General features: G+C 41.9%; 1 protein-coding gene across 1 annotated transcript in view; it reads left to right on the top strand.

Moving 5' to 3' along the window:
• Positions 1-736: 736 nt before the first annotated feature.
• The window catches only part of VAT1L (vesicle amine transport 1 like), a 180,856-nt gene continuing 155,829 nt past the window's right edge, over positions 737-25,763 (top strand). Inside the window, exons 1-2 of the mRNA XM_008061797.2 lie at positions 737-1,105; positions 25,576-25,705. Of these exons, the coding sequence (XP_008059988.1) occupies positions 873-1,105; positions 25,576-25,705 (363 nt within the window). The 5' untranslated portion in view covers positions 737-872. The remainder of the gene's footprint in view (positions 1,106-25,575; positions 25,706-25,763) is intronic.

Below are 25,763 nucleotides of genomic sequence, written 5' to 3'. Positions count from 1 at the left end.
AGCCAGTGTGTGTGTGTGTGTGTGTGTGTGTGTGTGTGTGTGTGTGTGTGTGTTGTATACCTGAACATGTGCATGCTAGGGGACCAGTACACCTTGGTCTTTTGGGGTCAGGACAAGAACAGGACCCTTTTCTAATACAGGAGTCTTTTCTGGAGCCTCTTTAGTGGCCCGAAATGCTTGTGAATGGGGAGAATCAGCCATCGTCTAAGGAAGCCCTGGTGATGCCCAGGAAAGAGCATCCCGGCTAACCCCGGAGGTCCAGAGTGAAAAGCCTCTGGATTGGACTCTTCAGGGCAGCGAGTGAGTGACTCTTCTCTAGTTTCCTGCTTCCCGAACCTCTCCGTCCTTCCACTCAGAACTGGAGGTTTGGAAAACAGCCCAGTTTTCCGGCTACCCCTCCCGCCCCCACAGATTGGTGGGAGCGGAGACAACCTTGTCGCGGGAAGGCATCCTCCAGGCCCAGACATTCATTTCTGTCCATTTCAAGGCGTCCGAGCCTGCGCCGTATATAACGAAGTACTGCGTCGAAAATGGATGGCAAGGTGGTCTCTCGGAGCCTGTTTTATTCACAGGTCTTAGGCAAATCTGGATTTTAGGGTTGCGAGCCAGAGCCTACTTTGAGACTGGCTTAGTAACCGGAGCTGAGGCTTCGTTTGGGTAGGGAAGAGAAGTGGGGAACGGGGTGGAGCGAGGAGGGTGCGGCTCTTGCGAGCATTACGGCAGAGGCTGGGGACCGCGGCGGCGCTCGCAGAGGCTGCAGCCATTGCACTGCCGAGCATCCCACATTCAACAGGAGGAACCCGCGGGAGAAGATCCCCGAGCCCCCAGCGCCGCAGTCGCCGCAGCCCGTGCGCCCCGCGCCCCCTCGCGCCATGGCCAAGGAAGGCGTAGAGAAGGCGGAGGAGACGGAGCAAATGATCGAGAAGGAGGCCGGCAAGGAGCCGGCGGAGGGCGGCGGCGGCGACGGCTCGCACCGCCTCGGGGACGCCCAGGAGATGCGCGCCGTGGTGCTGGCCGGCTTCGGGGGGCTCAACAAGCTGCGACTCAGCAGGAAGGCCATGCCGGAGCCGCAGGACGGCGAGCTCAAGATCCGCGTCAAAGCCTGGTCCAGTATCCGCGCCCTTCTCGCTTTCTCTCTCTTTGCGCGCTCGGCGCTCCGGGAGGGGGCGGGAAAGCCGCGGCGGGAACGCTGCCCCCGGGGAGAGCCTAGGGCGCCCCCCGTGTGCCCCCACCCGGACTCAGAGCCTCCCCTGGCTCGCGACAGACTAAAGCTGGGGAGGATGCTGAGAGTTACCGCCCCCCCCACAACCAGACCTAGGGGGTACCGGAGGAGGATGTGAGCTCTTGGGGGCAGGGAGAATGGGGGCGCCCAGCACTCTGGGTCTGGAACATTGCGCTGCGGGAGTTCTCAGTCCGGCCGGACAGCTCAGCTGCCAGCGCAGGGAGGTTGAGGGTTAATACGGTTTTTAAAAATCGTAATAACCCTAGGCTTACCGTGTGTCAGCCAACGTTTTTAGAGTTTTACATGTGCGATTTTATTTAATACTTCCTGGGTCCTAATGAGTGAGATGCCGTCCTTATCTCCCGTTATAAGTGAGGAAATGCCGCTCAGAGAGGATGAGTGATTTGCCCAAGATCATCAGCTGCCCCTAAATGGCTTGGCCGAGGATTTGATACTTGATCCTTTTCACCTCTATGCTGTTGTCCTGATAGGGCTGGGACAGTTGCAGCGTTGAGTCCCGCCTCCCTGTGGCCCGGTATGGAGAAGAGAACTGGGAAACAAGAGAGTCAGGTCCCGAGCATCCAACCCTGGAGGGGGCTGAGGCCAGGGCTGCTGCACAGCCCTCTTTCTCCCCCACGGCATCCTCTGTGCTTCTCCGAGAGAAAGAGGAGAAAAGCCCTAATCAGTTTCCTTTGAACTCCTGTTCCTATCAGATGGAGCTCAGCTCTCTGAGATGGCTATTTACATACTCCCAGGAAACTTCTCCAGACCCACCCCAGCTGAGATTCCCCCGGAGGGTTTAAGCCTCTCAACATGCAGGCACTATATGATTGTTTTCCTGAAGTTCCAGGGAGAGCTTCCCCGGGAGAGGGTCCCTGGACCCAACACTAGGCTTGCCTGTGAAATTTTTAAGAGGAACTTACTCACCTCACCACGGTGAGGTGAATCCATCCCTTCCCATCTCTGTTTTTTAAAGCCCCGACCACACACTGCTTCAAAAAGCAGCAGCCAGCTCTCCTGTTCCCAGGGTTAAATCAGAAACCCAGAATCTGGACCTGATCTGGGGACATAAATGCAAAGGAGGTCCCCTTCCCTTCACCACCTTGAGAGCAGAGCCAGGGTTCATCTGCCAGATGAGAAGGCAGCTGGTGGGGGAAGTGCGTGCTGATCTCTGACTCACTCCTCATATGTGCTGTTGGTCATGTTTGACTCTAAACACTCTTAGACCCCTATGGGGAATTCAGGGTAAAGGGAGAAGCTTTTGCAAAGGCGGGATCCTACACAATTATTTTTGTTAACTCTTATTGAACCAAGCTGATTGACCCCAGAAGGCAGAGCTTATATCTGCCTTTTCACTTATAAATTCCCACTTGGCACATTGTGCATCCCAAATAAGTTATTGCTGAATAGTTATTTATTATGGATTGAGGAAGGTGCTTGGAGGGAGATGGTTGAGTCATTATTTTTCTTCACTTGCTGGTGGAAGAACTTCTGGTTAGTACAATTAAAACGAGGTATTTATAACTCCCCTTCATTGTTTACCTCATCAGATATATACGTACAATTATATACAATAATGTATATATACACACAAATATATATATACACACATATATATACATATATATATATATTTACAAAATTTATGACCGCCCAAATTGAGGATTGGATTCTAGGATTTTATGTCAGAGTATATATTCAGAGAGTGAAATGATGAGGCTACTTTTTGAAGGAAAGAGTATCATTATTTTCAGTGCCAGTAGGTCTGTGTTCTCAAGCCTTAAGCTAATTGCATACTTGCTGATAGGAACTGAAACATTTTGAAATAATAAATGTCAAGATGAAGGCCAGGAAATTGATTTTCAAAACCATACACACAAGCCTGTTCTTTAGTGGAGCTGAAAACACACACACACACACACACACACACACACACACACACACAAACACACACACACAATGGAGTCACTGTATACCCCCCACCCCAGTTGTTCAGAAAGCAGGCAGCATGAGGGTATATTTGGAGTACAGCGTTGCAAAGGGCCGGGATTGGTTTTCCTTTTTTTCTTTCACCAAGTTGAGAGCAGAATTAATTGGTTTTGCAAGGGAGGGTTGGCCTAGGCTTGTGAAGACGGCCCACTGGGTGCTTCCTTCTCCACCGGACTGGGATTGGTTGGCCAAAGATGCCCATTGATTGTAAGTTTCAGCCTTGGGATCCAGGATGACTCATTCTGTATTTTTATGAATCAGCTGATGGCTTCCTGGATGAAGGCCCCCCTTTTATCTGTTCTTTTTTTTATTAGAAACCTTTTATCATTAAATAGAATTGCTTTTTTGCTTGGGAATAAAGCGTAGTACATCTGAACTGGTATTAGTCAGGCTTAGAGTGAGAGTCAAAGTTTGTTACTCTATAAATTTTATGGAAATGGAAGAGAAGATGCAGAAAGAAATGTATATTTTTATCTCATCCTCTTTCATTCATGGGCCAATATGATAGGTATTTTTCCCATACCACAGAAGAGCAAACTGGGGCTTGGAGACATTGAGTAATTTGCCCAAAACATCTCATAGTAGTAGCATTAGGATTTAAATCTGCCTCTCCCTAAAGCATTGCTGTTTTCCTTTTATTCCATTTTGTCTTGCTTGGTGGAAAAACCGTAAGAAATGTGATTTGCTTCTCTGGATCTTTGGCATATACTCTTGCTTTCTTTCCTTTCTTCAGTGAATATGGTTCTTTTGCTCTTTTTATGTCTAGTTCAAGAGAAGATTCTGACTATTTTCAAAGAAATAAGACTTTTCCCAGAAAGTAGAGGCATTTTGTCCAAATGTAGCTTGAAAAAAAATCTGTTGCAGGGGTTGAGTGTTGGCAAGATAACAGACACTTCTGTCTACATTGTTTTAAAACATCAATTTTGGCCAGGTGTAGTGGCTCTTGCCTGTAATCCCAGCTATGGGAGGCTGAGGCAGGAGGATTGCTTGAGGCCAGGAGTTCAAGACCAGCCTGGGCAACATAACAAGACCCCATCTTTTTAAAAAATAAAACAAACAAACAAAAAAGACCCATCAGTCTTAATGGTGGACCTATTTCACCAGTTATTCATGAAACAATTTACACAGCAAGATGTTTAGCCAAATGGAAAAAACATGTGACCTTTGAAGAAAGATGGACCTGAATGTAAGCTTAAGCCTCACCTCTTCCTATCCATGTGACTTGGGAGGATATGTCTCAACTTCTTCAAGCCTCTCATGCTTCATCTGCAAAATGGAAATAATAAGATAAATCTCATGGTATTGTTGAGAGGATCAGATGCATTAGACTGGCCTATTGTCAGAATTCAATAAGTAGTAGTTGTGACTGCTACCATTATTCTTGCCATATCTAGACCTATGTGACATGTGATGTTTTGCGACCTGACAACCTGGAGACCATCACTTTAATCATGTATGTAATATAAGCAATGACATGTCACGTCTGCCTAATTGTTAAGTCAGACCTTCCAAGACTTTAGTCCCAGCTGTGCTACTTGCTAACTGAACATCTTAGGTCTGGCTCATTGAAGGCAGAGCCTGACACAAGAGTTCCTTTTTCAAGTGGTTTATTGAAATGGTGCTTTCAGAACAGTGGGGGCGAGGGAAACGTTATGGCAAAGGAAGGAGCTAAGCAAGGATGTGGTCTCAGCCGGATCCCACCACAGAGTCAGCCCCTGAAGCCAGGAGCAGAGGGAACCTTTTGTGTCTTTGGCGGTGGGTGGCTTTCTAGGTGAGGGCATAGGACCAGCTCTGAGTCTTGAGCAGCCAACACTCTCATCAGCAGGGGAATGGGTGCACTGACCATAGACGGCATCTGGTTGAGGCACAGACAGTGTCTTCTCATTGACCTTGGCCATGTTGTTGTTAAGGACATGTGTGTCCCAAAGCTCTATGAAGATACAGAATATTGGCATCCTCACAGTAAGTTTCTACATGTTCCTTTCTAGTGTGTTCCAGCCTTTACTACCCACTCCCTCAAAGGCAATCACTGTTTTGATCTTCCAACATAGATTTGTATAACGTTTTCAAATTTTTTATGAATGAAGTTAGTACAGTATGTCCTTCTTTGAAATACTTTTTTTTCCACACAGCATAATGTTTTTAAGATTCATGTATATTGGTAGCTTATTTCTTTTTATGACTGAGTAATATTTCATTGCATGAGTATAACATTGTTTATCCATTCTGTTGAAAGCTTTGATTATTATGAATAAAGCTGCTACTGACATTCTTGTACAAAAATAAATGTGAACAAACTTCAATTTCCTGGTTTATAAAATGGAGATAGTAATGTTTCCCTTCATAGTGTTGTAATGAAGTTCAAATGAGATACAGTGTACAGAGACCATTATAATGACGTCTGTCACATAGCAAGTGATCAATACATGATAACAATTATTATCTAAACTATTATTCTTGGTTGCCATAAATACCTCACATAGTTTATCTTTCAAACTGAAATGCTCTTGAAAGTGAAAAGGACACTATTCATAATTCTCTTGGATAGTAGGAGCGAACTGGAACTGTCTTAGGCAAACCAGGCTAAGTGGTTCCCCCACCCCCGCAATTGATAGGGGTCAGATCTGTGCCTTTGCTGCCATCAGTCTTGTCACAGTGTGTCTCTTGGACAGGGACTGCTAGGATTTGAGGCTGGCAGAGGGTCTCTAGGTTGGGTGGCAGGAATGTATTTAAGTGGCCATTAACAAGCCTTACCCGGTTTGTTACTCAAATTGGTTTGTGGTAGAAAGGCACTAATGGATTGAGGACATTTATTTTCCCAGAGTGATTTACAGTGAGAGGCTACATGAAACTGCTGGAAAGAGACCAATTGGATGAAAAATGGATCCAGCCAGTCATGGTTCCATTGGCTGGTCTGGAAATGGGCTGAGGGCAGACCACACCAGAAGAAAGCCACCAGATTGGTGGGATTGTAATATGTCACGAGGGTATCGTAAATGGGAGATAGGGGAAGGAACAAACATTTATTGACCTGTTGTTATGAACCAAAAACTGAGTTGTCTGTGATACACTCTTTGTTTCATTTCTTTCTAATGACCCTCAACAAGATCAGTATTAATATCACCTTTTTAAAGACGAAGAAACTGACGTGGAGACATGTCAGGATTACAGGCTGTTAAGTAGAAGATCTGTGTGAAAATTCAAGTGTGCCTTCTTCTTGGGCCCTTGACATTTGGGAGTAAGAAAATCAGAGAGACACAGTAACAAAGGCATAAAAGAGAAAGAGACAGTAAAAGAGAGACAATGAGAGACCAAGAGACACAGAGAAGCAGAGGAGATACTGAGATAGGACTACAGAGAATGAACCATGAACGAATTTGACTGATTTGAAATGTGACTGTTAAGAATCAAAACTGTACCGTGTCATCCTGCCCCCACCCCAAAAATGGCCATTGTGTTTCTGTACTACTTCCATTTTGCCTACACTTGGAAAGTATGAGGTTCTGGGAATCCACCTAGGATTGAGCTACTGTGATTGTTGACCCAGAATACCCATGCTGATGAAATATAATCACCATTCCTTTTATCCACTCAAGATATTAGAATTTCTTCTTCTACCTCCTTTGGGCCACTGCTACATTGGCAAATTGAGTAGAAGATATCCCAAAACAACAGAGCATTAAACTGTCACTAATAAGGTTGATACAATGCAATATGGCCAACATGATATTCCTTGTGTTTATTCAAATAAACAAATGGAGTCCATGAGGTTAAGTGACACAGATGTTTTTTAAAATTGAGAAATTGCTCAGGGGGTTTCTGATAGCCAGACTAGGAGCTACTCTGCCATGGAGATTGGAAATCAAGTGTTCTGAATCACTCTGTGTTGGATAGAGGCATCAGAATTTGACAGGAAGGGATGATTCTATGCTGAGTCATATAGAAAGTTTATTTGGTGATGAGAAGATGGAGGGCCATTATTTGTTGAACTTTGCATTTTCTCATGAACTACATCCTTGCTGATGAGGGCTGGGGATGGTGACAATGTCTGCTTTTCATTCAATAATGGAATGGCCTCGTTTCACTGTCAGTTTGAGGAGGAAAGGAAACCCAGAATCAGTAATTCTTCTAACTCATAGAAACAAAGAAATATGCTTTGGCCCCATATCACTTGATCCTACTGTTTATACTTAGAGCAGTTTTGTTCCCTGGAAAATTTTGATCTCAATTTTAGTAGAGAAGCTTTTCTGTCTTTTCTCTCCTTTCTACATTCCTTCTCCTTTAATCTCTACATATTCCTCTCTTCCCCCCAATTTTTTTTCATTCTGTTGCTAAAAATAATAATAATAATAATGATAGACAGCAAAGAATAACCCCATTAACAGAAGCAATAATTGGTAAAATTCACAACGGAGGGGAAAAGATTGAGACATTAAAATGTGTTGTAATAACATTTTACATGTAATAGGATTCATCCAAGTGGAAATAATTTCAGAAAATGAAAGTGGAGTAAATGACAAATAGCTTAACAGTGCCATTTAGAACAATTTTGTTTGCCAAAAATCACCCATGTTGTCATAATTCTAATTACTTGTTTATAGTAGGTGTGTCCTCAGGATTAAATATTTTGGGAGTCAAAATTATAGAATTAAAAATAACCCGGGATCGAAAGGAAGTGCCTGAAGGAAGAGCAGGAATGAAGTTGGATGGGTCCATTCAGAAAAGGTTCACTCACTCAGCCTTTAGAAAAGCTACTCGGAAATGGTTGACTGACCAACTTTGTAGGGACTCAGTAAAGGTGGGTAGGGACCTGCCTTTCTTTTGGAAAATGCCAGGGCATTGGTTTCAGGCAGACATAGTTAAAATTTTTCTTTGCCCTCTGTTAACCATGTGTGTTTGGATAAGTTGCTTAGCTCTCCAAGCCTTATTTTTTTTACTTATAAAGTGAAGACAAAACCCTATAGATCATCTGACATGTAGTAGGTACCTGTAAACTGCAGCTGGATCTCAATTATATAGGGACTAGTCCAGAAAGCAATGGCAGGTAGCTCATGATGGGTGAAGGGAACAATGGCTGATAATCACATCCACCCTACTCTTCATCTGCAGTGTCATCTTTGCAGTAACAAAGCCCATTCTGCATATCAGATTTTTATCAGATCCTCACCACCCCATGAGATCTGTGGCACAGGAATTTTCATCCATATTTCTAGAAGAGGAACTGGGACTCAAGAGATGATGTGAGTGGAGACCCTAACTCTACCTCTCAGTGGCTGTGCGATCTTAAGCACAGAGCACTTCAACTTGTCTGCGTTGGTAGTAATGCCCATTTTTAAGTGTTGCTCTGAAGACTAGCTGATAGCAGGCACTCAGTAAAGTCTATTTCCCTTCCCTTTTGTAAAAGGCAGAACTGGGACTTGAATTGCCATCTCCTGGTTCCTCACCCATGGTTTTCACACTAAGCTACATTGGCAGCAGGCAGCAGAATGCTGGCTTTTGAATCTTATTCCTGGGATTGGGACTAGATTAGGACTGATCTATTGCTCCTGTCCCACCAGGCCTTTGTACACCCAGCCTTGGGTGGCAGCAGGGATTTCTCTGCTAGCTGGGTGTGCATAGACAATCTAGCCCCTGGAGTTTGGTTCACTCTTTTTTTTTTTTTTTTCCATTAATCAGTATTTTTTATTATGGTTTTGTGGGGTACAGTTAAGGGTTAGGTGTACAATTATGTTTCATTCAGGCACCCTGTTGATAAGAGGTGTTTTATTTAAAGGAATCAAAGGCTAGGTGCAGTAGCTATCGCCTGTAATCCCAGCACTTTGGGAGACAGAGGCGAGAGGATTGCCTGAGCCCAGGGGTTTGAGACCAGCCAGGACAACTTGGCCAGACCTCCTCTCTATAATAAATAAATAAATAAATAGCTGGGTGTGGCAATGCATTCTTGTACTTCTAGCTATTTGGACAACTGAAATGGAAGGATTGCCTTAACCCAGCAAGTTGAGGCTGTGGTAGCTGTGACCATGCCACTGAGCTTCAGTCTGGGTAACAGAGTGAGACTATAACTCAAAAAATAAAAAAAATAAAGGAATCAAAATTCCATAACCTGTGGGCACATCACTGACATTCAACACTGATAACAAAGCTCACCCAGGCATGGAGGAATAGCATCCCCAAGACTTCAAGTTCCTGGCACTTCTCTTTCCTAAGAGGGATCCTTTTTGACATCCTGGCATTTGTCACAGAAGAAAAAGTTTAATTAGAAGACGGAGGAGACTCTTCATAGGAAAGGGCAGCAAGCATGTAATCTCAAATTAGTTTGATTCCTCTGTGTGTTATCTCATACAGAAAATCGGTTGGAGCTATGGTATTAAAATGAGTGAATTTTATGTTTGAAGGCCCAAGAGACAAAATAGATGTTCCAGTGAAAGGAGCTGTTTTATCTTTGAATGTGATATTTTCTTGATGAGACCATGCCATCAGCATTCCTCCTCAGTCTCCTGTCAGTGACTCCAGACGTCTCAGCCAAACCTCCATGTACTGGAGCCAAGGACATGCTAAGCAGTGCTTTCCCAAGTAGAGCCCCCTTGGCAAGTCAAAGCATTGGGTCCTCTTACTCCCAGCTTCTCTAAATGACTGTGGTCCCCAGAACCCAGTGCAAGATAATTATCTTCTGAGCAAAGAATGAAATGATCCATTTCTTCAACTAGCACTGATGACATAACCAAACCAAAAGGGAGGCAGTGTACTTTTTGGGGGTTATAAATTAGTTAATGTTTGAAGCAAAACAAGCTTGGATTCAATCCTGACTCTGATAATTTTTGCACACTGAGTAACCTTGTAAAAATGATTTCATCTTTTGAAAACTGTTTGTTCATCTATAATATGGGTATAATAGTATCTAGGGGGTAAATTTTTTGTGTGTGAGGATACAAAAAGACAATGCACACAAGATGCCTAGCAGTGATGTTGACACATTCAATACTCATAGGATGAATGAATAAATTAAACCAGTGTCATATGTATTTGATAGATATTAATAGTAGGGAAGAGAAGCAAAGAAATAGGACATTAGAACATTCCTGCATACTTTGTAAAGTTTTCTGAATGAAGTCCCTCATTCAGGTTCCACATGTCTCCCCAAAGAGCATAAAATCCTAGCATAAAAAGTAGACCAAGCAGGATGCCCTACCATGCCATGACATATACCAGAAGATCCAGATTAATTCTGGAAGGAGCAAGAGAGGAAATGGAACCAAAATGTTTTGTGCTCCTACCGTGTTTCAGAAACAGGACCAAGCTTAGAGAACTCCAGAAGGAAGACCAGTGACTTCTCTCTCTCTCTTCATTTCAGCCATGCTGGCCATTCATGATGAATTTGTCTCTGAGCTTTGGGCTCTACGCTCCCATCCCTCTTCCATGATTTACCCTCCCTCTCCTTATGAGTTAACTTCATGTGCTCCTACTCAAGGAGCTTCCTTCTTGAGGCTGGAAAAGGTGGTGGTCTTTAGCTCCAGTTGCCTTGTACATATTTTGCAAGGGTGCAAAGAGAACTTTTTCTCTTCAATTTCATGTGCTAAGGAAGGAATCTGATTGATTCTTTGTGAATAACATACCAGCCTCCACAGATCTCTGTCTCTCCCCCATCTCTCCCTCATTCTCTTTCTCTCCCTCTCCCCTCCTTCTGTCTTTTTCTCCTAACCCCTTCTCCTTCCCCTTCCCTTCTCTTCCTCCTTTCCCTCTCTCTCCCTCAGGAGAGTGCCAGTGCTGTGACTAACGATATCTGTGTCTCATGCCTTCTTACCTTGTCATGATTGACAGTGCCACAGGAACATATGAGGTCTGTGTGTGTGCATGCATGTGCATGTGTTGGTGGAAAAAGAGGGGGTAAATACTCCAAAAGTTTTTGGAGAGCACTTACCAGAAGATGAGAATAAGAAACACACTGGACTGATTAAATGGTAGCCATCATGGGCAGATAAGAGACTCTCTTATTCATCCAGAAAAAGTGAAGAATCCGAAGAGAGAGACTGGAGAAGGCAGCTCCATTCCTTGTCCTGGAATCTTACATTTCTCAGCACAAAATTATTAAATCACATTAAATAGCATACATCATAGTTACAACTTTGAGGTTCCTTGTCTTTTACATCTCTTTGGTAATCTTGGACATTCTAAGAACTTCCTCCACTATCAGTAAACTGTTGAATGCTAAGTATGGTGCTTGACACTCAATAAGTGTCTGGGGAATGGGTAAATACATTACGAACTTTCTAGTAAACATGACCTTCCTAATACAAACAGTGGCCATTCCTAGTGAATGTGGCTCCAACTCTCCTCCTTCACCTCAAATTTCTCCAACAAGAAACCCAAATTTCTCCCAAGACCTCTATCATGCATGCCTTTGAGTGAGAATCTGGAAAAATATCAAAAGGACCTTATTTTCCGGGAGTTTTACTTCTCCTTAACACAACCTGTTCTCTTGGAACCAGAAATTCACTTGTTGTGCTGTCTAATAATGACTTTCCATAACCTGGGAAGTGTGGGTCTCTGACTGCCCAAGATGTTCTGTAATTTTCTCCTTATGGATAGCCAGCTCCACCAAGTGCTACAGGCCAAAACTCTGAGAGGACCCACCGAGCTGCCTGATGACTTTTACTCCAGGAGCACTCACTCAAACACCCCTGCGATGCTTGCAGACCTGGGACCAATCAGCCTGGTTGTCATATCATCAAATAAACCACATTTCCATGACTCTGTCTCCACCTTCCTTGTAAGTATCAGGCCCCTAGACCGGCACCCTTTGATACCTCTATATTGTTGCAAGGGTTTCTTAGGGGATATTGTGGGGCACTCAGAAACATAGTTCTGGTTCCTCCATTGATTTGGATTCTTTGTTATTGCCCTATTCTGCATCCACCACCATCCACAAAAGCCACCAGAAATATGTTCCTATTTCTTCTGTTTCTGATAGAGTCAGGCCCTCTGCTTGGGCTGTGGCACCCCCTCTCCCCAGGGCCGGTTACAGAGTAGCATATGTTACCTTGGATATTTAATACTCACACTGTTTGGAGTCATAGGCAGGATATATTAATTATATTTCACCATTATTATCATCATGGCCTTTATTGGGTACTTTCTATGTGTCACAGCTCTATGCTAAGTGTTTTATAGAGAGCTCTATGATATTAAACATTATATAGGTTAAAGAAATAGGATCAAAGAGTTGAAGGAACTTACCGAAGGGCATACGACTAAGAGCTGGAATTTGAGCTGGGGTTTGTCTCTCTGGGCTCACAACCTTCATTCTTTTAGTCTCTGCCTTTCACTGCTCTGTCCTAGACAAGCCCTTCAAGCTGAAAGCTGGATGGTGGCAAATAACATGCTCAGAATCCAGCCCTCAGTTGTATTGCCACAGGCTGTGTCACCCAGGTCTGTATTCCCCACCTTGCTCTTCCCTTAGGATGGGGTTTTTGTTTTCAGAAGACACAGCTGCTTTTCATGGAAATAGACACATAGTAGGGCAGCCCTACTGGCCTGGATTGTCTGAGTCCCATTATTCCAGTGAGCTCTAATGAGACTTTCAGACTGCGCTCTCAACATTCCTCCATCACAGGTGTCTCTCTCTCTCTCTCTCTCTCTCTCTCTCTCTCTCTCTCTCTCTCTCTCTCTCTCTCTCATTCTCTCTCTCTCATTCTCTCATTCCTTGTCTGGGATCTGAAAGAATTGCTTTTCATTTATCTATGTTATGCCTAGCTCAATTGCTGATGGGGAGCTATTAAGCCCACTGTTCCTATGATTGGTCCAGATGATTTTGTAATTGGATTCTCTTTATCCTCCCAGCTAAACTCCCTAAAATTGTTCTGATTGGGGACCTCATAATAAGCTCTGACTCAACATTTTGCAGCCAGAACCGGGGATGCATGACGCAGCCATCACTGTGCCCACCTTCCTGAAATGGTTCTCTCAGATTCAAGGGACTTCTCTGTCTTACCACAGAGAACCTCTGGGAATGCTACCTCGTAGGAAATAAATAGCAAAGGCGAATTCTACCTTCCCCTCAGCTTTGAGCCTCAACGTCTCTCTCTTCTGCCAGCAACACTTACAGGAGCCTCAGCTGGTCTCTGATCTCTGTTCCCCCTCACCATTACGCTGGCCTACACAACAAGGCTGTCAGCCTGCCAGGCACAGTGGCTCATGTCTGTAATCTCAGCACTTTGGGAGACAGAAGTTAGAGGATTGCTTGAGTCCAGGAGTTCAAGAGCAGCCTAGGCAACATAGCAAGATGTTGTCTCTACAAAAAAATCAGAAAATTAGCCAGGGGTATTGGTGCATGTCTGTGGTCCCAGCTACTTGGGAGGCTGAAGTGGAAGGATCATCGGAGCCCAGGAGGTCGAGGCTGCAGCGAACTGTGATCATGCCACTGCACTCTAGCCTGGGCAACAGAGTGAGACCCTGAATCAAAAATGAAAAATAAAAAATTCTGTCAGCCTAGCATAGCTAAGAGATCACTCCTTTAGCAAGAGAAGGAAAAAGAGCTTGAATCACTGCTAGGGATTTTTCTACTTACACTTTCAGTGGGGAAGTCATTGTTTGCGAGCCTTGATTGTGTCTTGTGCTAAGCATTGAACATTGAAAGACAAATTTTAAGATAAGCCCTTTGCCCTAGAGTTGCTAATAGTCTATAGAGAAGATAGTAGGATCCTGCTGCTCTCTCCTTCTTAGGCTAATTAAACTTAAATATGAATTAATTAAAATTAAAAGTCAAGCTTTTCAGTCACGCCAAGCACATTTCAATAACTACATGTAGCCAGTGGCTACCATATTGGACAGTGCAGGTATGGTACATTTTCACCATCACAAAATGTTCTGCAGGACATTGGTTTTCTAGTCTTTACCTCCTTTTATTTTCATTGAAACAACTGTTTTACTAAACATTATTTTTGTCAGCACCAATATCTTAGAAAATAACTGTCATGTTATCATAAGAAGGACTGTTCTTCACTGCCTCCTGTGACTCCAGGGGAAAAAAATCAAGCCATGGCCTCTCTATACTGTTATCTCACCTCCATGGAGAGGTGGACTGGGGCTGGAGGGGTTGAGGGAATGGGAACAAGGGACATGCCTATTCCTAAGTGATACTTTCCTATGAGAAGCACCTGATTCCAACACAGTGCGTTAATAACTACCCTCTGTGTGCTAGCTATGACCCTTGTATGGCTTCCTCTTGTGGAATTGTCATATTATGTAGTCATTTTTTTGCTAATCTCTGAACTCCTGGGCAGCAAAGATGTCACTGTCATTGTTATAACATCAGTGCCTAGCCAAGTCCCAAAACACAAAGGATCTGTTGAATTTGAATGGGATGAGACTGAATGGTCTATGTGACCAATCACTGCAAAGCACCTGTTTGGGTTGATGCCACTTCAACATCAAACAGAAAGCATAAAGATGTTAACCTTTTCGAGAGTCTTAGAAATAAATTCCTCCTTCTGTGTCCCCAGAAAGAGCTGAAAGTAGATAAAGAATTTCCAAGTCTCAACATCAAAAAGGGTTAGCCTAGACATCAAGGAGAACTTGTTCTGGACCCATTTGTACTATGCTTTTCTGTTTCTGTTGAAAACTGATTCTAGATATTTAGATTCTCAATGTGTCTCCTTGGCCGTTTTGTTCTGTGTTGGAAATACTACTGAAGTGTGTTTTGAATACTACTTTGGACATATGATCGATTATATTTCTTTTCTCAGACACTGTAGAAACAAAAAACTTGTACAACTGTACCCCAAGCTGCATCATCCTCGTCATCACTGCATCTGTTATGGAGAAAGGGATCTAGGTGCCTAACAACATTATTTACTTAATAAGTGGTAGATTATGAGAAAAATCAGATGGGCCAGAAAGCTTCATATGTCTCCCATGGCTGCAGTGGCTTGTTTAACCACAAATAATGGTTAGAGAGGGGGACAGGATTATGTGGAGCAGGACACCAAAGGGACCAAAGCCAAGAGCCGAGGACCAGCAATAGGAGAAGGAAGTCCGAGCATCCTTACATACCCTCTGACTGAAAACAGGTGGATTCTTTATGCTAAGATCTAGCCAAGACAATTCTGGCTGTTCTCAAATGAGAGCTGCCATTGAAGATTTGCATAGAAGTTGTCCTTGCTTTGGTCACAGAATGTTTTCTCTCTCATAGCACATCTGTGTCAGTCTGTTCTCAGAGTCTTGAGATAACAAAACTGGTGCTTGAACAAACCAGAAAAGAAAAAAGAATTGTGAACAAAATTTTCTGAGATCAATGCCTATTTTCCTAGGCATTTTCAAGTTTTCAGTTGAGATTAAGAAACAAAAACAAAAACTTCAGTTCTGGGGACATGAGGAAATGAATTGAACATCTGTTTCTTTGACCCCACATGGATTGAGAGTTAAATGCTTTGATGAACATATTGTCAGCAAGACAAGAGCAGAATGGGAAAAGGTGCAACTTCCCTTGCTGCTTTTGCTTGTAGCAAAGCCTCATGTGAAGTCTGCTTGACTCTGCTCAGAGCTGGCAGAGGCTGCCTCGGACGCTGAGGTGGTTGATGCTCACTGGGCAGAGAGTTGACGAAAGCTTTCCATCTTTTATTTGATAGTGTTTACCTTGGTGCCCATATCTTCTCCAGTGGTCTATGCTCTTTAATCTCCCACATACACTGAACTACTATTTTTTTTTATTTAATCAATATTTTTATTATGATATTGTGGGGTACAGTTAAGGGTTAGGTATACAAATATGCTTCATTCAGGCACCCTTGTTGATAAGAGGTGTCTCCCCGTCCCCAATGAACTACTATTTTTAAAATAGATTTTCCCAGGCCATTTATCAATCCTGCATGTATTTTGGTAGTATGTCTGTCTGTTACCCTTTTCTGCTTTCTTTTTCCTTAGTCTATGTCCCTTCTTTGATTTTTTAATCTCTTTATTTTTCTAGTCTTCACCTTCTTTTTTTCTCTATTGATACAACTATTTCCTAGACATTATTTTTTATCAGCAGTAATATCTTAGGAAATAACTGTCATGTTGTAGCAAAAATGGACTGTTTCTCCATGAGGACCCTGCCCCTCTGTGGCACCAGGGGAGAGTCAAACCACGATCACTCTTATACTGTCTTCTGTCCTCCACCAAGAGGTGGGATGGGACCAGAGATCTTGAGAAAATGGGAACAAGCGCCACTCCCAGTCCTAAGTAATACTTTCCTGCAAGAAAGGATCCAACCTGATCCCATGAAGTCCTTTCCCTTTCCTCTTAATTTTCCAGGTCCTTATTTAAAGATTTTATTCTTAGGCCGGGCACAGTGGCTCACATCTGTAATTCTAGCTACTCTGGGGCTGAAGTAGGAGGATCGCCTGAGCCCAGGAGGTCGAGGCTGCAGTAGCTATGATTGCACCACTGCACTCCAGCCTGGATGACAGAGTGAGACCTTTTCTCTACAAATAAGTTAAATAAATAAAGTATCTCGTTCTTTCTTCTGCATTTACATCATTAGTTTTAAGAACTTCGAGTTCTTTCCTCCTCAGAGACCACCATGCAAAGGAACCCTATAAATATTCACCTTCATTGACAGTTGTCCTGTGATCACCAGAGAACAAAGCCCTGGAAGGAGAGCTCACACCATTCTCCTTGTAACAGATGCTGGTATTCACCACCCAGAACATCTTTTTAGAATCTTGGCGCTCACTCTCCCAGCTACTGGGAGTTATGGTGGTCAACAGGTCCCTGCTGGGCCCTCCTGCGGAATTGCTCTCAGCTGAAGGAAGTCTCCTTGTCCAAGGTAGTTCCCTCTCCCTGGGAGCAGTCCTCATCCTATGATGTTGATGCAGGAGTAAGAAGGCCCACATTTCTTGCCTTGTTTCAGAATTACTTAGGAGACCATATAAGTTATGGAACTTTCTAGAAATGAACTGATATCTCTTTACAAGTACATCAGAGTCCAACTTCTCCCTCTGCCCAGGCCCCCTTTCCTCATACCCATCTAGTCATTGTTTCCTAGAACACTCTCTATCAGACCTCCTGCTGCAAATCTCAGTCTCAGAGTCTCTTTGCCAGGGAACCTGACCCACGACACCTTCTTTGTGTGATGGTAGTGATGATGATGATAATGATGGCGGTTCATACTTATTGAGCGCTTACTGTGTGCAAGGTACACTGCCGTACATGTACTGTCATTCAGTCCATACTAACATCCCATAGGGTGAATATGCTACTATTCCATTTTTGAGATGAAAATAGTGAGTTGAGTTCAAGAAGGTTAACCAGCCAAGTAACCTACTTGAGGAGGAGCCAAAAAAGCTAAAAATTTAAACTTGGCTTTACTGATTACAGAGTTCCACTAGAGTAATTCTTTGGTGGAAAGTTTCTGGAGGTCCATGTTTGAGTTCATGGTTGTCTTATGTGTTAGCACCTCTTGTGGTGGCTATGTAAGCACTCAGTAAAACCATTCATCACGTTGTATTGTAGTCAACTGTTATGATTCTGTCTCCCCCATGAGAATGTGGAGCCCCTTGTTAACTGTGGGTATGCACCAGCTAGTATACTTCTCAATATGCAGTAAGTGCTCAGTATGCTAGTTGAGTAAAGAAGTCCTGTCTTTGTAATTAGGAAAACTGAGTAATGAGCTTTTCATAAGAAAGCAAAGTATAGTAGTCAAGAGCACAATCTCTGGATCCACATCACTTGCCTTTGTACTTCTTAATGTACCTCCATTTTGCTCTCTGTGAAATAGGATTAATATTATTTCTCTCTTAGCATTGTTTATGGTTGTACAAATAAAATGATATCATGCACATAGAGCGCTTAGCACCATGCCTGGTTCACAGTAAGTACCTCATAAAAGTTATCTATTACAATGTCTAGCTACAAATCATGCTTCATCATCAGAGAAATTAGAATGGGAGTTTACAGATTTATGTTAGCTTCTTGGGAACCCAACCAACAGTCCCAAAACCCTATGTGAGAGTCCTTTCAAAAAGGGTCCATTCCTTCTTCTTCTTCCTCATGGGAACAGCTGACATTGGGCTACAAGAGTGATCCTTCATAGCCCTTGTAGCACATGAGAATGCATGCCTGGGCTAAAGATTCCCAGAGCTGGAACCAGGATATACACATTTAGGAAAAAACAAATAAACACCATGATGATCCTGAAATACATCCAAAACAATGACTGTACTCAGATTCAATTAGGCTACAACCCCTGTACTCATCAATTACTGCCATGAAGGGAAAGGCCAACTGCCATCACCTACAGAGTGAGGCCTTATGGCCTGTATTGTGTTCATTACATGTGAATTCAAAGTGTCTTAGGCTATTTCAGAGATCCATAAGAGCTCTGAAAGAACCATGGTTTGAAGAAACTTAGGATGTCAGCTAGTGTTTTGTTTGAAATTCTCTCCATGATATCTTCCATGGTTTTCACAAACACCTTTAGTAAATAGTTATAGGAAAGCCTATCCAATATTTTTATCAGCAACTTGGACGTAGAAGTCTGTGACATGATAATCACATTCAGCAGTTATGAATCCAGGAGGGAGAGCCATATTGTTGGATGAAGGAATTAGGATCCAAGAAAGAGACAGACAAATTGAAATGATAAACTTAATCTCATAAAATAAAATTTAACAAGGATAAATATAATTCTCTAGACTAGGAGAAAAAATATCAACTGTCCTAGAGGACAATGAGAGTGCTTTTCATTTTCTTATCTATTTAATCGTCATCTATTAATTTTTATCCTGTCTCATTCAAAAAAGGACTTAAGTTGGCTTTAAAAAAATTATAGATCAGTAATTCTCCAAGTGTGGTACCCAGATCAGCAGCATCAGCATAACCTGGGAAACTGTTAGAAGTACAAAATCTTAGACCCCACCCCAGACCTATTGATTCAGGAACCCAGAGGTGGGGCCCAACAGTCTGTGTTTTAACACACCCTCCTGGGAATTCTGATGCACAATAAAGTTTGAGAACCACTGCAATAGAGTATGAGACTTTTAAAATGAAAACTCCAAAGCATCCAAAAGTAAGGTGAAGTTGAGTGTTAGGTGACATAGAGAATGAATGCCACAATTTGACTGAGAGCTTCCTAGCAACCAATGCTGAAAAGGAAAAATAACCAGTTTATACATTGTACTTAGCCTATAAGATCCATAAAACCAATCCTTGTGCTGAGATTTGAGGAAAAATTCCTGTCTTCATAAGGAAGCGAGTATATATTCCAACAAATGATATGCTCAACAATATCACTTCAGTAAGTAAAACGATGGATTTCTTTGGCACTCTGTCTCTTAACTGAGCTAATGACAAAGCAAGACTTGGGATATTTATTGAACACAAGATCAAAACATAGGAGGCTTTATTGATCTTCATCAATAGAGAAGTAGGTTGTGGGAAGAGGGAAATTTTCAGCAGAGTGTTCTTTGTATAATGGGCAGATAATATTTGGATTCCCCTTGGTCAGTGCTGAGGATACTGACAAACTGAGGGAGGAACAGGATGGCAGAAGTCCTTAAATCTTTTCATTTGTGCAACCCCTGCCTTCCTTTCACCAGGAGAAAATGAGACAACGGACTTTCTCCTGTATCTTCTTTGTTAAACTACTTCTTTGGGCCAATTTTAATCTCAAATTGGAAAATTTACAAATTATTGCTGGACTGATTCTTTGTCATTTACTTAGTGATTCCTATTAAGAAATCATTTGTGTCTTCATTTGTTATTGTTAGCATTTCAAAAAACCCCATATATCCCAAATGACAACCTTTGAGGACAAGAATACACAGCAGCCTACTTGGTTTATAGATAAGAGAATGACCGAATAGTGATTAAAAACTCAAGTTTGGGCCTTTGCTTTGTTAAACCTTCATGTGTCCATGTGGCTCTTTGAGCTATGGCTGCCATGTTTTTAGCTTTGGCCCTTTCCCCTACCTTGGAGAGGTGAATCTCCTCTCTCTCTCTAACTTACTTTCTAAATAAACTTTATTTGTCAATCTAAAAAAAACCAAAACAAAACTCAAGTTTGGCTGTCATATAAAAGGGATCTTATTCCCACTGAGGGCACCTACTATATAACCTTGGATAATTTGTACAAAATGGAAATTTAAATGGCCCATACCTTGATACCTAACATGAAGCATCATCATGGGAACAATATTTGTTGACTTTGGTAGATCACAAAATGAAGACAGGTAAACATTTCTCGGGAGACTTTACAGGGTGACATTCCTCTCTTAATAGATAACAGAAAAGAAAGTATAGAGGCCAAGGCTAGCTTTCAGCTGCCGCATGGAGCTAAGTGTCCAAGTCAATGTCTTTTCTTAAGGCCACCAAGCATCTCTCTTTCTCTCTCTCTCTCTCTCTCTCTCTCTCTCTCTCTCTCTCTCTCCCAACTTAAGCTTTGATTTTGTTAAAATTTGAAGCAAAGCCCACATGATAAAGGACCATCAAGTGAACAGAGTATAAGAGCTGAGGAGGCCTTCAGAGACTCAGCCAAGGGCCACAGCTGATTGATGGCAGTGCAGGGACTAAAACTCATGTACCTACATCTGTTTCTTTTCACTATTTCCTCTTAATCTTCTTGTTTCTGAATCTTGAAGTTATTGATTTTAGTAACATTTGATTTACTAGCATTGGAGATTTCATGGTGTCATGGGATATACAAATAAAAAAGGAGTTTGAAGACCTTGACTCAAGTCTCAACTTTGTCATGTACTAATTGTGCTGCCTTTGACAAGTCAGTTTTCTTCTCTGAGTCTCACTGTTCACATCTATTTAATAGGAATACTAATATCTACACTTCTTGCTTTTCTCAGCATATTACAAAGATTGAGATTTGCATGAAAGCATATTGCAAACTGTGCTATGCTATGCTAATGTAAGAAAGTTTTATTATTTAAAGGGACCATACTCACATTTACCTGTATCTTCTCTCACATATCTTCAGAGCCCTCATCCAGTGTTTTGAGTTTTTCAGGGCCGCTTTCTCAAACCTCTGCTTTCTTTTCTTTGGGATGCTATGTCTCAATAATAGCTCTTTAAACCTAGCTTCTGACTCATAATTTGGTAGGGGGGAGGAAAACTGAAACAGTCTTACATTATTTATTAAAATTATACCAATCTTGGAGAAAAATAGGATTACTTAGCAGAACATTATGTCAAACACTTTTCAACACTAGTTTTTGTGCAATGATCTCAAATGTTTAAGAGCTATATAAAAGTTTTATCCCCAGTGTGGGCCTGAGTCACCAGGCCTAGTCATAGCCACCTCCAAAAACATTTCCAGGTAAAAATGACATTATTTTAGAGAACATTAGAAGCTGTAATTGTGAAGATGTATAGGTTGACATGCCCCTGTTTACTTTCTGTTGTGGTGGGAAAAAAGTGTTAGACCCAAGTTTAAGTTCATGGCTTCACCACTCACTGTCCATGCAGCCTTGGGTAAATAACTTCTTATCTCCAGACAAAGTTACTTGTTTTGTCTGGGCAGAAAAAAAATGGAGTCAGTAATGTCTGTCTCAATGGATGCCTGAGTGTAACTGTGTATAGTATTTGTTTTAGTCTCTACCTTTTGTTTTCATGGGACAGAGACCACACAGGAAAACCAAGCAAAGAGGTTCTGTTATAAACTCATGTGTGAAGTAACAAAGGAACCCATAGAAAGCAGACAGCAGGAGGTGTGGGGAGCTGAACCTCCCCAAGTCTAGAGACTGGACTTTCTCATTCTAGGGAACTCAGTGATGAACGTCTGTAAAGCCTTGCCCTGCTGCAGGATGTTGAGTTGTCTCTACTGGTCTTTTCTTTTGGGTTTTTTTTTTTCCTTTTAATTCCTTCTTGGCTTTTTTCCTAATGCTTCCCCAAAGCTCAGGTCTACTAGATCCCTCTATCTTTTGACATCTAAGTTGTTCTCTTGCTGCGCGTTTCCTAATTCATAGTTTTTGAGAGATCACCCAATTCTTAGACCAATTTATTTGTTCATAGTAAGAAATGAGTTCCTGCCTAGATTATGAATGGCCACTCCTCTAACATTGGGTCCACCATTGGTGCAGTCACCTCTCAACAATGGGGAAGAGATAAGGAATTATAAACATGGTCCTCAGATGTGTCCCTACAGCTGGGTGGTAGGTGGCAAAGTTCTCATAAAGTAGTAGGGTAATGTATAAGGGCTTGGGTTCTAGACTTTGCTTGAATTCAGAACTTGCCTTTGACATTTTTAAAATATGTGACCTTAAGCAAGTTACTTAATCACTCTGGATCTGTTTCTCCACCTGAAAAATAAATGTGGTAGTTCATACCTCACAGGAGTATCCCTTGAGTCCTAAATAAAATAACAAAAGTAAAGCAGTTGCACAGTTCCTGCCACAAATTAAAATCTTAGCAAATACTAGCTATATACATATCAGGAGAAGGTGGGTGAGCAGACTCAAGAAACAGGTCTAATACAACACATGAGGGTGCTCTATTAATTGTTCACCTTCCCTCTCTGTAGAGGTAAATAACACTGACCCATCCCCATCTCCAGGATATACCTGCTTCCTGAAAATAGGTAGTATTCTCCATGATCTGACAGAATCACTGAAGGCCTCACTGAGGCAATAGTATGCTACAGGTTTTTTAAAATGTCAGTCTTAGCCCTTCTCACTGGGAATTAAGTGGCTGGTTCTCAGTTTACAATCACCAGGCCTAATTCACACTAGATGGTGAATGAAGGCAGCCCAACTGAGCAGTGAAAGATACGTGTAGGATGAAGTCTTCTCCAGGAGGCTGCCATGCTTGCAGAAGTGTCAAATAATTTTTCTCTGGCATTTCTCCACCAGGGACTTGGGAAATCATTGATTTTTCACCCAGAGAAAAACACAGTGGGCTAAAATATGCATGAAATAAGATGGAGTACTTGATTTGGGATGTAGAAATTCCTTTCATTGTTATGCAGTGATGCTTTATTTATTTGGCTGTGTCCCAAAATGGGCCATTTCATAGAAGTGAAGTTCAGCAACAGCGGAAGCTTTTCCATATCAGCTCTGAAACTATTTTAACCCTCTTTTTATGAGAGTCTTCCTAAAATATATAACACAATTCTACCTTCTTAACTGAATATGCAAATTTAAGGTTAACATTTATTGAATACTTAGCATGTATCTGGCACCATGCTTAAATGCTTTATTCTCACTGATTTTCATGACAACCTTGTGAAGTGGTACTGTTTTTTGTTTGTTTTAATTCTATTTTATTATAGAGATGTGGGGTACAAGAAAGGGTTAACTACACAAGTAGGCTGCATGCAAGTAAAATTTGGTCCTCCAACTGGCTCTCATTCCCCTGGTTTTGGGACCAGGTACCCTTTGTATTGCTATTTGCCCCCCTCCCTCTTTCCCTCTCTCCCCGGGCAGTGCCCAGTGACTGCGGATCTCTCCCTTGTGCTATTGTGATTAATGTTCAGTTTCCACTGTGAGTAAGAACATGCAGTATTCAGTTCTTTGTTTCTGTGATAGATCACTAAGTATGATGGTCTACAGCTCCATCTAATTTGCTGCGAAAAAATGGGTATTGTTATAGCCTGCACTTCACAGATGAAGAAATTGAGGCATGGAGAAGTTAAGTAACTTATCCAAAGTTACATAGGTAGAAGTGGTAGAACTGGCATTTGTATTCCCCAAGCTCTTAAGAAACTGGCCATGTTGTTAGAGAACATTTTGGTTAATAAGTGACCCGAATGCTAACAACCATCAACACAGGACCTTTGGGAGTCTACACATACTGTTCAGAAATGTACGCATTACTCTGAGCATTCTTTGACAGTTTTTAAAAAAGGAATTAGTACTCAATTAGGTAGCACATATTTTTGAATATCCATGACTATTTCTTCATTCAGCAGATGTTAATTTAGTACCTACTACATTACTTTGGTCCTGACGTGTTGCCAGAAACCCTGGAAGCAAAGAAATATGAGGCACTCAGGTGCCTTGAAGAAAGGCACACTTTAGACACTGATTGGGGCAGTATCTGAAACTTGCTGAATTCTGGGCAGGAAAACTTTGAGAAGCAGGTGACTTTTGAACCTAACCTTCAAGGAAGTCATCCTTCTCAACTTCATCCAGTCTCTGTGGTTGAACCTGAAGAGTGAAACCAGGCGATGTAAGTGAACTTGCTTCCTTGGTCCAAAAGAGGCCAGATAAGAAATAAGCAAGATATACTTGAGAAATAGTTCAAGTCACCATGCTTGGAAAAGAAGCTGTGGTCGGATGCTGATAGACCTTGGGTCGGACTGAGAAATTTCTATAACTCAAGTCTTTCTCAGATGGTGACTTATAAAAATAGGAAGCACATTAGAACCACATCTGCATGTTCAGTGGATATGTTTTCCCATATGATTAGTAAATGGCTATTAAATGCAAATCCCAAGAGAAGTTCTGAAAAATAAAAAAGTTTGGAGCATTGGTAGTAACAGCATTGACATCAAGTGTATGATTTTCCGTGATGATGGTTTTGATATATTTTAATGATAACTTTCTTTTTATTATTTATTTATTTATTTAAAAGATGTGGGGTACAATTCAGGGTTAAGTACACAAATGTTGATTTATGCAGGTACTCTTGTGGATGAGGTGTTAATGATAACTTCCTTATTTCAAAAGTAATATGTTAACAGGAAATACCTAGTAATGTCTCTCATCCAGAGATAACTTTAATTTTTGAAACAAATACTCTGGTATTCCCATATACATTGGGTCATCTTTTTGATCTCTCTTTGAGTTCCACCCTCCTCCAGTGGAACATAATATAATCTCTTAATGGCTTGTATTCACTATTATGTGGGCTGTTTATGCACAGTACAAGTATAAGTGTGTAATGATTAAAGAGAGATGATTGGTTGTTCTGAGACCTTTCAAATTAGGTCTTCTTTCTCTTCGCTCTTTCTCATATTTTGGCTGGTGGCCATTGTGTCTGGCTGCCTTCCATGCATCTGTTTCTAACAACTTCCTAGTATATTTTTTATCCTTGATTAAGTGCTAGGATGCCTAATGACCAGGCTAGTCGATATGTTTTAAAAATAAGAGTAAATATGCACTGAGAGGGGTAAGGGGACCATCTTTTTGAATTAGTATAGACTCTGCAACTACTATTTTCATTGCCAGAGAATTATTACATATCTACACAGAGATATATGAATTTTGTTTTACGGGTGACAGCTAGCTATTAGGAATCCTTTACCAGAAAGAAAAAAGCTGGAGAGGAAACTATGAAAAGGGAGGGAGGGACAGAGAAGAAGGAAGGGAAGAAACAAAACCAGGCCAGTGCTTTCTTTTGGATCTCATTTTGAATGTCTCTCTTTTCACATTTGCCCTTCACAGTGGTTTAAACTTCATTGACTTGATGGTGCGACAAGGGAACATTGACAACCCTCCCAAGACTCCCCTGGTGCCGGGATTTGAGTGTTCTGGAATTGTTGAAGCTCTGGGGGACAGCGTGAAAGGATACGAGGTAATGTTTTGATTCTGACTTAAAGCGTAATATTCATCTGGAATCCATTGAGACAATA

This window comes from Carlito syrichta, unplaced genomic scaffold (genome assembly GCF_000164805.1).
Source record: "Carlito syrichta isolate Samal-C Ts95f unplaced genomic scaffold, Tarsius_syrichta-2.0.1 Scaffold305614, whole genome shotgun sequence".
In the NCBI taxonomy this organism is placed as follows: domain Eukaryota; kingdom Metazoa; phylum Chordata; class Mammalia; order Primates; family Tarsiidae; genus Carlito; species Carlito syrichta.
Note: the sequence above shows the minus strand (reverse complement) of the source record. Positions and strands in the feature narration are given on the sequence as shown.